This window comes from Symphalangus syndactylus, chromosome 6 (assembly GCF_028878055.3).
Source record: "Symphalangus syndactylus isolate Jambi chromosome 6, NHGRI_mSymSyn1-v2.1_pri, whole genome shotgun sequence".
Lineage (NCBI taxonomy): Eukaryota > Metazoa > Chordata > Mammalia > Primates > Hylobatidae > Symphalangus > Symphalangus syndactylus.
Genome location: NC_072428.2, coordinates 107,502,634 through 107,514,984, shown reverse-complemented (window position 1 = coordinate 107,514,984; position 12,351 = coordinate 107,502,634). Strand labels below are relative to the sequence as shown.

The window sequence follows — 12,351 nt, the reverse complement described above, 5'->3', positions numbered from 1 at the left end:
GAACAAGGTCCATTAACTTAACAGATAATGGGATAAATATGGGCCAGATATCTATCACTCCAGTAAACTCATAGACATGTGAGCAATGCCATCAAACATACATGGCCCTAGTGAAGATCAACAGAGGAATTACCCAGATGAACCCAGTTTAAATTTCTGACCCACAATATAATGAGCTAACAAGTGATTGCTGTTTTAAGTATCTAAATTTTGGGGTGGTGTATTACTTACCAAAAGCAAACTGATACAGTCAATTACTGAGAAAGATGAGTTAAAATTCTCACTAAGGTAATGGATTTGTCTGTTTAACCTAATATTTCTGTTCATTTTTGGTATGAATATTTGAGACTGTATTGTTAGGTGAAATTAAAATTATTGTTGTCTTCCAGGTGAATTGTATCTGTATCATGATATCATCAATCTTTTTATCTCTACTAATGTTTTTGCCTTAATATCTAATTTGTCTGATTCTAAGATAGTTATACTTTCATCCTTTCTGTGTCCTTAAGTTCTAATATCTCTTTGAATAACATATAACTTGGTTTAAAGGGAAACCAATATTCCAATCCCTGTCTTTGAATAGAGATGGAAAGTTCAACTCATTTACATTTATTTTGATTATTGGTATATTTGCGTTTATCTCTACCATCCCTTCTGCCCTCCTTTTAAGCTCTTCTCCTTTCCTACTTTCTTTCCACTGAATGTATGGAGTTTGTTTTTTTATTCCCCCTCCATTTTTTTTGTTAGATTATACATTTACATCCTTTTTAAATTCTTTTTAGTGATGATCCTTAAAATTTTAACATAATACCAGATGGAAAGTCTAAAGGGAAGTAGTAGCTCTAACTTTTTCCCTTAAAATTAGAAATGGGAAAACTTTAATCATTCTCCTTTCTTCCTCATTAAATTGCTTGGCACTTTTGCTGAAAATGAAGTTGGTCCTGTATATGGGTCTATTTTTGCACTCTTATTAGGTTTCATTTGCCTATTTGACTATTCTTGTGCCATATCACCTTCCCCTAATTATTACAGTTTATAGTAAGTAAGCTTGATATCTCATAATGTTAATCTCCCAAGTTGTTTTTCTCCAAAACTGTGATGACTGTTCTATGCCTATTGCATTTTCATAAAGATTTTAGGATCAGCACCTGAGGAGCCTTAGCTGCATTTGTAATTGATTTAGATGACAAGGTCCTGGACTTCAAGCCAATGCCATATTGGAATAAGACTTTAGGGGACTTGGGAGAGAGAGTGGGTTTATTTTGCCCATGGAAGGAATGTGAATTGTTGTGTCCAAAGGGAAGACTGTAGAAGACTGTTTTCCAGAGACGGCAACAATAACATTTTCTATTGCTACATGTTCTCCTTTAGTGTTACTTTGTTACTCTCCTATCAAGAAGCAGAGTTTACTTCTCAATCTCTTGCATCTGGGCAGGTCCTGCAATGGCTTTGATGAGATCCAGGTGTAGTTCTTAACTAGTTTGGCAACTTTTACCTCCTTCATCCTGGAGTCCTATGCCAGCACGTAAGAAGTCCAGGCCATCAAGAGGATGACAGCTGCAAGATATATGAGTTAAAAAGCCTCATGGGACCTCCCGCCCAGTCAATCTTTCAGATGAATCCAGTCCCAGCTGCAACCCCTGAAATGATATCAAGGATCCCAAGCATGAACCACCAAGCTAAGTATGGTCAACGCACAGAACTATGAAATACAGTAATAAATTGATGTTTTGAAGTGCTAAGTTTTGGAGTGGTTTGTTATACAGCAACAGAAAACTGGAATAGTTATATATTTTGTTAGTTTTTAGTGGTTACCCAGGAGATTACAATATGTATTCTTGACTTATTAGAATCTATATTAAATATAGTTTTACAATAATGCATTTTTATTCAGTTTAAATATTTTCTAACACCCCTTGAGACATCTTTTATGATCTAAAGATTATTAGAAATATATTGCTTAGTTTCCAAGCAATTGGTTGATGGTGTTGTTGAGTTTCTCTGTAGCTTCCTGATTTTTCTATTTGTTCTATCAATTACTGAGTGAGGAATGTTGACATCTCTAACTGTAATTGTGCATTTGTCTGATTTTTTCTCTCAGTTCTGTCAAATTTTTGCTTCGTATGTTTTGAAGGTCTGTTGTTTGGTCTATACACATTTAGGGACAGTATGTCTTCTTGGTGAATTGACCATTTTATCATTATGTTTGTTTCCTCATTATCCTAGGTAACTTTTATTTTGCTTAGATATCTGCTTTGATATTGATATATCAACTTTGCCTTCCTTTTAATTAGTGTGTGTGTCATTTATCTTTTTGTGTACTTCTCCTTTTTACCTACCTGTATAATTGTATTTGAAGTGAATGTCTTGTAGACAGCATATACTTGTGTTTTTATCCATTCAGAAAATCTCTGTATTAAAATTGTTGTGTTTGCATTTTGGTTGAGTATATAATTAGAGTGGACTTGTTAAACAATATGAATGCATGTAGTCAGAGTTTGTAGATTCTGTCAGTTTTCCGAAGTGGTTTTACCACTTTTACTTCAACTAGCAAGGAGTGACAGTTTCATTTGTTCCATATCTTAACTGTTGGAATTGTCAGATTGATTGATAAAATTTTAGTTATTCTGGTTGGTAGGTGGTAATATCTCATTTTAAACTCAGCTATCACTCTTTCATTTACCTCCTCTCTTCATAGATTGTGGTTTAGTATTAATGATGTCTCATGGTTCTAACTGCATTATTGCCCATTTTCCTGTTTATACCACTTCTATTTTTTAAGTCTCATTTCTATTACCAAATACCACCTACTATTGTTGTTCCTGAATTTTATGTTTATTATAATGAATACATCAATTTTGAAAAAAATTGTGTTTGGACCATGCATGTTTTATATAATTATGGGTATGTTTGGATTTAAGTGTATCATTTAATTATTTGTTTTCTGTGTGTTATCTTGGTTTTTCAATCCTGTTTCCTCTTTTCTGCCTCTTAAAGAACTGGAGAGGACTAGAAGAGTCTGTAACTTTCATTCAATATTTACCATTTCTCTTTCCTTCATATTTTACAGGTTTCCTTTTTATATCATTTCTTTTTTGTCTGAAGAAATTCCTTTAGCAAGCCTTTTAGAACAGGTCTACTGACAATGAATTGTCTTTGTTTTCCTTCATCTGAGAATGTCTTTATTTCACTTTCACTAAGGATATTTTCTTTGTTATTATAGAATTCTGGGCTGATGGTTCTTTTTATCAGTGCTTTAAAAAAATGTTCCACTTTCTTCTGCTTTCATAATTTGTGATGAGAAATCTAAAGTCATTTAAATCATCATTCCCCTTTGTTCTCCATAAGTAGTGCATCATTTGTATTTGTCTGTTTACGAGACTTTGTCTTTGCCTTTAGTTTTCAGCAATTTTATTTTTATGTATCTCAGCATTAATTTATTTGGAGGTATCCTCTTTGGATTTGCTGAGCTTTTTGAATCTCTAGGTCTATACCTTTGGCCAAATTTATTAAGTATTTAACCATTTCTGCAAATATTTTTTGCTGCAGTGGACTGTTTCCCCTCTCTTTCTTGGATTCCAGTGACACAGTGTGGCAACTTGGAGTATTATTCCAGAGATTTCCCGAGGATCTCTTCATTTCTTTTCAATATTTTTTTCCTCTGCTGTTAAGATTAGATAACTTCCACTGATCTATTTTCAAGTTCGTTCACACCTTTCTCTGTCATCTCCATTTTATTATCACCCCTATCCACTGAGATAGATTTTTCAGTAAATAAATTTTTCAGTTCTAAAATTTCCATGTATTTCCTCTTTAAATTTTTTGTTTATTTACTGAGACATTATATTATCCATTTGTTTCAAGAGTATTCATCCTTACTTCTTGAAGAATTTTTATAATAGCTGATTTTAAGTCTTTGATAATTTCAACATCTTTGTCATCTAGGCAGTAGTGTCTCCTGATTGTCTTTTTCTATTTGAGTTGCAATTTTCCTAGTTCTTTGTATACTAAGTAATTTTTCTTGTATCCTGGACATCCAGAATAGAATGTTAAGAGACTCTGCGTCTTGTTTAAATCCCATCTATGTGGAATGTTGATATTCTTGTTTCAACATATGATTGATCAACCTAATTGGGTTCAGGCCACAAATTCCGACCAGCCTTGTGTGGGTTCTGGTTCTGATGTTAGTTCAGTTTTCAAAGGCTTTGTAATGCTATTCATGCCTGTCTCATGTGTAAAACCCATTGTCTTGTCTTGGACCTGGATTGTGGTCTATCCCATAGTTCCATTCTCAAAGTTTTTGATACGATTATTAGGGGCAAATCCACATGTACATAACTTAGAGGGTAAGCACAGTACTTCACATACAACTTTATATGATGGCTTTCCCAAGATTCTCATTCCCCCTGACTACCTAAGTACTTTCTGATTTTCAAGGATTCCTCTTTTTGGTCCTCTGGCCAGAAACTTCGGCTTTAGTTGTCTCACTCTGCCATACATTTCCTGTATGTACTACACCCATGTCTAGGACCACACAGCAGAAGGAAAGAGGGGGAAAAAAAAGCTATGGAATTTCATCTCATCTTTTTGGGAACACAGTTCCTCTGGAGAGAAAGTTCCCCATCTCTCAGAGTTTTAAGCACCTATGGGCTCTCACTGCTGCTGTTGTCACTGCTGCCAACATTGACATAGGTTTGCTAGGGGTGTGGAATGTGAAAGAATTAAAAGGGAGGAGCCCAGGGAACTTCTCCCACACACTATGAGTATGTTAGAAATCTCTTCCACACTACTTGAATACCTTTCCTGTATGCCTCTTTGTCCATGCCAGCTCCCACTTCACGGTTTTGCTGCCTTGTGTCCAGGCTTCAGGATAGCAGAAGAAAAGCAAAATGGGAAACTCACCACCATTCAGTAGTACTTAAAATGAGCCCAGATGGAATTATGGAATTGCAAAAAGGGATATGAATATTGAGAAAGGTAAATTAATAGAAAAATATAAAATAGTATTGATAATTAAAACAATGATTATGATATCTTTTAAAAGTTTAAAATATGTAGAAGAAAATATATGACATCACTAACACAAAAACCAGCAGGGGACTCTGATTCCATAATTCCATCTGGGATCATTGTCCTTCAGCTTAAATAACTGGCTTAATATTTATCATCAACTCTGCTAATAAGGGATTTTCTTATCTTTTATTTGAAAGCATCTTTATCTTGTCTTAATTTTTTAAGAATCTTTGCAATGACTATAGAATTCCAAGTTGAGAGTATCCTTCTCCACTCCACCTCTTTTCTAAAGATGCCATTCTACCATCTTCTGATTTCCATAGTTTCTGTTGAAAAGTCAGCCATATCTTGTGATTTCTCCCCTCAAATTAATGTTTTTCCCCATCTGGCAGCTTTTAATATTTTCTTTTTGCCTTTGTCAGAAATGTATGCGTGATGTGCCTGAACATAGTTTTCTCTGTATTTAACCTGCTACAAGTTTGTAGGGTTTTTTTGAATATGTAGTTTGATTTCTTCCATCAGTTTTGGAAAATTCTCAATTGGTAGTTATTCAAATATTTCTTTAGTCCCATTCTCTCTTCTTCATCTAGATCTCCAATTGCAGTTAGTTTAGACCTTTTCACTCTATCATATTTATCTTTTTCTTTTATATATTTTCTATCCTTTTAATACTCTCTGTGCATTAATCTGGATATTTCATATCGACCTCTCTTCTGGCTTACTAATCTACTGTTCTGCTGATTATAGATGGATCCTCAACCCATCTATCTAATTCTTACTTGCAGTCACTGCTTCTGTTCTCCTCTCTCTAGTCCTGGATTTTTAGTTAAGTCTTCTGCCTGGATTCCAACTCTCTCTTAAAATTGTCTGTTTTTTTTTTTTTTTAAATTTTTTTAATTATTTTGGAGTCCCTCTCAGATAAATCAGAACTCTAAATTACCTGTGGGTCCATTTCTATTTTCTGTTGCTTTTTTTTCCTAGGTTTTGTTTTGTTTGGGGTTTTAAAAAATAATTTTTAATTTGCTGAAAACTTGTGGAGATCCTGAATGATATTATGTTTCTTTAAGGAAGGTGGAGTTGGCCGGGTGTGGTGGCTCACACCTGTAATCCCACCACTTTGGGAGGCCAAGGTGGGCAGATCACCTGAGGTCAGGAGTTGAAGACCAGCCTGGCCAACATGGCGAAACCACGTCTCTACTGAAAAATAAAAATATTAGCCAGGCATGGTGGTGGACACCTGTCATCCCAAGCTGCTCAGGAGGCTGAGGCAGGGAGAATTGCTTGAACCAGGGAGGCAGAGGTTGCAGTGAGCTGAGATCATGCCACTGCACTCCAGCCTGGGCAACAGAGCAAGACTCTAACAAAAAAAAAGGGAGGGGGGTGGAGTTTTCTTTTGGATAGCAAAAAAGTACCACTGGGAAATCTTGATCCTTTCTAGGGATGGCTTTAGGCTTTATTCAGGCTGCTCTGTTTTCATTTTGCTCTTATTCATGCAATGTGGCTCTTATTCCTAAGATTAAGTGAAGAAAAAGCAAGAGAAGAGTTCCACTTCATTTTCAGAAGGTATTTTCACTGATTATAGATTTCTATGTGGACTTTTTTTTTTCTTTTAGCATGCTGTAGATGTCATTCCATTGTCTTCTGACTTCCATTGTTGCTGATAAGAAGCCAGATGTAATTAATATTCTTGTTCTCCTATATTTAATGTATCTTTTTCCTTTGACTGCTTTAGAGATTTTTCATCTATGGCTTTAAATAGTTTGATGTGTGCCAGTGTGATATGCTGAGCATTTATTCTTTTGAGGATTTTCCACCTTTCTTAGATTGGTAAATTTATGTTTTCCATCATCTGGGCCAAATTTGGGGCATTATTTCCAAAATATTTTTTTGCCCCATTTTCTTTCTGCTTTCTTTCTGGAATTCCATTTCAGGAAGCACAAATTTTGCAGATTAGATAACTGTACTAATGGGTTTCAAATTTTCATTTCTTTCTTTTGGCTTCCATTTTTCTGCTGAGATTCTCTATTTGTTCATTGTCCACTTATTCATTCTATTTTCCTTTAAATACCTGAACATATTTATAATAGTTATTTTAAAAATTTCTTTCCTACCAATTCCTCCTATATCTGGGCCATCTCAGGATCAGTTTCTATTGACTGCTTTCTCTTAAGTATAGGTCACTTTTGTGTGTTTTTCACTTGTCCATATTTGTTTGTTGGGTTTGTTCATTGATTTGTTTAGAAACAGAGTCTTGCTATGTTTCTCTGTGCTGGTTTTGAACTCCTGGACTCAAGCGATCCTCCCAGCTTCCCAAGTGGCTGGGACTCTAGACATGTACCATCGTGTCCAGCCTATTAAATTTTTTATTGTTAATTATCCACTGTAGGGAGTCTGTATCATGTTTTTTTTTAATGGGTATTGTTTCATTCTTATAAATTTCCCTGGTCCTGTCTGATTTCTTATTATTCTTTGTTATAGTATGTGCTATGGAGAAACAACATTTTGATTTTTGCTCTAAGACATGCTTTTTAGCCTGACTATTGCTTTTAAGGTAAGACCTTTTCAGCATCTCAGTTGAATCCCTGATGTGCTCAGTGAGGTCGCTCTGCCCTGCGGTGATGGAACTCCAATGTCTCTCAACAATGCACTACATGCAGCATGTAATCTCTGTTAGGCCTTGCAGAGTTTTGTCATGTCATATTCAGCCTAGCTGTTGGCCAAGGACTGTGGTGAATCTCCACGTAGACTTGTGGGGGAGTCCCTGTTCCATAGCTACCTATCTTCAGAAATTTCAGCTGCTTCAACAGCCCAGAACTCCAGTCTCTTCCTCCTTAACTGAAACTACTGCCTTGCCTGTGTTCTACCTTCCTACATTCTAGAAAAATGTTTTTCTCTTCAGCAGAAAAACCTGGACAATTGTAGGATAGTTGTGGAGCAAACCTAATGTGTTTCCCTTCTCTCAAGGACCACAGCCATGTGGGGCCTACTGTCCAATACCTGAAAAGGAGAGCTACTCAGATACTTGTTACTCACTCATGGCTGGAAGCAAAAGACTTTGGTGCACATTAATTTAAAGGCACACTGAGATTTAAATGATTGATACTATAACTTATCCTTTGGTTAGTGAGTGGCTATCTTAGGAGTCATTGCCTAAGGAGGAAGCCAGTTCAGACTGGAAGACAAATGACTATTTGGTTGAGAAGTAACTCTCCATTTTTAAAGGGTGGAGATGGCTCAGTTGTAAATGAGTTCTCTTACACTGACTGCCCTGGGAGATTAGACAAACAATGGATCTAACTAAGAAAATAGACTGACTCATTTGGCTACAGTGCTATACCGAAGTTACAAGCAAACTAACATTAAGCTCCAGAAAGAGAATTGGGTTCTGTATACTGTAAATGAATTTTACAGTCAATTCTGAGATATCTCATTGAATAAATCAAAAATCAGATGTTTAAATTAATAAATCTAAAGACACTCTGACCCTTTCTTTCCTTACCTCATCATCTGCTATAGCTAGGCTGAAGTCATATGCAATTTACTTCATTATTTATTAACTCTTCTTTAGGATGGTGGTTTTGATTGTAAAAGAAGTAAGGTTTGCTGTAACCTTCTTTCCTCCTAATTTTCTTGAGCATTTCCTAACTACGTCTACTAGTGAACACCTTATCTTCAAAGTGAAGGGGTCCATCGAGAGAATAGGTACAGACAAGGAGGGAGTAAAGGCCTTCTTAGCAGGAAAATAAGTTATGCTGGGGCTAAGTAATGGTTCATAAGTGAAAGGGGTAGAGAATGGGAGGGAAATGGAATCATAGATCTGGAAGAGACAAGTCATTGAGTCCAGATGGCCTCTAGACAGGTCAGGAAGGGGTGTTTGTGTGGACCCCTTTTTCACATCTGGATTTAGCTTCACTCGAACATTTTCAGCCTTTTGCCTTTCACCAAAACCAATTTCTTCTCTGCGAGACATGTGGCACTCCTCCTCCTCCTGCCCCAGGATGAAGTTCTCTGGCGTGGATTTAATTAGCTTTTGGGGATGGTCCATTTCTTTTCCAGGAGGTCTGTTTCAGGTTTAGGTCATTCCACTGGCCTCACCATCAACTGAAGGGCAGGTCTCCTGGCCACTCACTAATTCCCTGGGCGGAGAGCAAGGGCCTGTAAGCTGATGGTCACATTCCACGTACTTCTAACACCCCTTAGCTGTGAGGACACGATGTGCTGAGATGGGTGGAACTTGAGTTGGAGTTTTTTAGGTGGTTTCACATCGTAATCTCCATGAAAGAATCATACAACTGCCTACCTTTCCCAACATGCACATCCACACTCCTACTTTATTCAGGTAGAAGTTAAATTTTGGCAATGTTTATGGTTCCTCGGAGCCAACCACCTTTTCTTTCCCAAGTGTCTGGATTTACTTCAGGAAAATGCCAGACAAAGAAGGGTGGAGGTAAGCTTTAGTTTATTCCCCTGCTTCACGGGGGAAGGAGGTTTGTGAGCATAAGCATGGAAGTACATGAGAGACGTGTTGCTCTTTGGTGCCTATCATACCTTCCCCATGGCCGGCGTGCACACACGGCGAGCAGAAACGCTCCCCCGCCCCGCCGCCTGCCGCCCCACGCGCCCTCCCTGCACCTCCCGCCCGACCGACGCAGACCAAGCAGAACTTCCCTGGGTCGCGGCCCAGCGATACGGAGCGGCCCTGGCGAGGAGCCCTGCTCTTCCCGAGTCGTGGGTGGCGCGGTGCTTGTTTCCCTCCCCTCCCTTTCCGGACCCAAACGGGGATGTATCTGGGTCAGCCTGGGAGGGGCTGGACCTGCCAGGGACCAGCGTGGGGGAAGGGGGTGGCGATGACAGCATCTTTCAGGTTTTTGGCGTCTCTGAGCTTCGCCTCGTCCAGCCTCTCACCGCGCTCGCTGCCGGCGAGAGCTGACGCTCTGGCCAGCCCAGGCCCGAGGGTGGGCTGGAGAGAGGGAGAGCCCGTCCTTCCAATCTGGGCGGCACCCCCTCCCCCACGCCCTGCGAACAATTCGCCTCCCACACATACACACAGGCGCACACTCTATTCCCCAGAGCACGCTCCTCGGGCGGGCAGCGAGTCCCTCCGCCCCAGGAAAAGAGCAATGGAACAGTTCACGGCCGCCACGAGTTCCTGGTCTTCCTTCCTTTCCGGTGATAAACGGCGCGGCTACAAGCCAGCTACTGCTCAAAATGCTCCACCCGCGGGCCCGAGCACCTCTCTCTTGGCTGGGCGGGGGCCCAGGTCCAGGACCGAGGGTCCCTTAACCTACACAAGGCGCCCAGGCTAAGCGCCCGGGCGGCAGGAGGTGCAAGGGCGCACACCCCCGGCGAACGCCTGGCTGCCTCGGTTCCTCTCTATGTGATCTTTTGCGCTCCGCAGCTCGGGAGAGGAGCTGAGTGTGCGTAAAAACTGCATCTTTCCTGGGTGCTTTGGCAGATACTGCTGGGTTAGGTCCCCAGGGTCATGGACCCTCCAAGTTCCCCTCCCTATGGGCTCTGTATTTAAGCCCTGCACCAAGGAATCAAAGCCAACAGGTCATTTCGCAGAGGCCTGGCCCCTCCCTAACCTTGCCCTGCATAGACGCGGCAGCTCCAAATTTACAAGTGCTAGCTCTTCATCCCAGCGTCAGGGAGAGAAGCGAAGCAATGAGTTGAGAATCATCTCTGGATTCTTGTATCCCATGCATAGTAATCTTCTTATCCCCCGGCCCCCTTCCTCGTTTCCCCACACTGCACGCTCAGGGACTTGTTTGCCAACGGACGGCCTCCGCAATCCGGAACGCGCGCTCCTAGAGCCCACGGATGCTTTTTGGCCTGGAGCTTCCCTAAAGGTTCCTGTATTCTCGTGTGCTCGTAACCATGCAGAGGTGTTCCCCCTTCGCCGCCTCACCTCATCCCCAGACATCTCTTGCCATCATTTCATGCACCCGTGTCTAAAACCCCGCGTTTCTCCCCACCCCCGTCAGGCGCAGCACCCCCTCCCTCGGCTGCGCCCGGAGCGGAGCACAGCGGCCAGGGGCGCGCGGGAGGCGCGCAGAGCTTTCGGGCTGCAGGCGCTCGCTGCGCCTGGGGAATTGGGCTGTGGGCGAGGCGGCCCGGGCTGGCCTTTATCGCTCGCCGGGCCCATCGTTTGAAACTTTATCAGCGAGTCTCGCCACTCGCCGCAGACGCGAGCGGGGGGCGGGGGCGCGGCGAGGCGCCGGCGGCCGTGACGAGGCGCTCCCGGAGCTGAGCGCTTCTGCTCTGGGCACGCATGGCGCCCGCACACGGAGTCTGACCTGATGCAGACGCAAGGGGGTTAATATGAACGCCCCTCTCGGTGGAATCTGGCTCTGGCTCCCTCTGCTCTTGACCTGGCTCACCCCCGAGGTCAACTCTTCATGGTGGTAAGTCCACGCGCACGGGCGCGGGGGGATTTTGGAGATCGGAGTGGGGACCGCATTGGCCACATAGACCCTTCCTGGCTGCGTTCCCCCGCGGCCGCAGCAGTCTCGGATTCGGGCCCGAACCCTGGCTACTGCCCTCTTATCGCCCCATGGTGAGCCCCTTCTCTTTTCCCAGAAGATCATTTCAGCTTTGACAACTCGATAAAACCACATTCCCCCTCAAATGAGAGCTCCGATGTTTGGTTTATTTGGATCCAGCTGAGCGACAGCAAAATCAGCCAATTTCTTATCCTGTTGAGAGACGTGCTAGCCTGGTCTCCAGCTCTAGCACAGACGTGTGTGTGTGTGTGTGTGTGTGTGTGTGTGTGTGTGTGTGTAAATTCACCTTGAAAACTACAACCGCCTCCCCTGCCCCAAGCCCCCACCTAGCCAAAACTGCCTCAAGGTAAGTCGACGGGCCAACTCAGCCAGTCAGGAGTTGTAGAACCTAAAGCGTGTGATTTTGTATTATTTCCCGTCCTTCCACATTCCAGGTTCACCCCAGTGGGGCGGAAGAACATTTTGCTGCCTCCAGTTAGAGACTATGGCTTTAATGCAAAGCTACAGACCCTGGGGTCTGTCTCTAAGATGTTACCTTGTTCACAGCCGTCCCCGCAAAGAGTAACTTTGCTGCTTTCCTTTGTACGTTGGTCTGCAATTTATTTATTTATTTTTGCATAGTGATGGAATGTTGAACCATACCAGGTCGCTAAAAGTTCCAAAGGCAGATTCCCTCCCTATCTAGAAACTCTTCTCCGTCTGCTAACTTTCTGGTCTTGGAAAGAGATAGAGTTGATAGCCCTGTAATTTCCTTGCACCTAAAAGTTTCAGAACAGATATTAAAATATTGATTCAGAGAGACCCGTTATCGTGGGCTAATTTTTAAAGAATCTGG

At 41.7% G+C, this 12,351-nt stretch overlaps 1 protein-coding gene and 1 long non-coding RNA gene across 2 annotated transcripts in view; one reads left to right on the top strand and one right to left on the bottom strand.

The window, feature by feature from the left end:
- The window catches only part of LOC134737038 (uncharacterized), a 165,668-nt gene extending 154,302 nt beyond the window's left edge, over window positions 1-11,366 (bottom strand). The window contains exon 1 of the long non-coding RNA XR_010121586.1: window positions 11,310-11,366. This is a non-coding gene — a long non-coding RNA (uncharacterized lncRNA). The remainder of the gene's footprint in view (window positions 1-11,309) is intronic.
- Window positions 10,855-12,351, top strand: part of WNT2 (Wnt family member 2) — a 47,245-nt gene continuing 45,748 nt past the window's right edge. Inside the window, exon 1 of the mRNA XM_055283786.2 lies at window positions 10,855-11,417. Coding sequence (XP_055139761.1) covers window positions 11,335-11,417 — 83 coding nt within the window. The 5' untranslated portion in view covers window positions 10,855-11,334. The remainder of the gene's footprint in view (window positions 11,418-12,351) is intronic.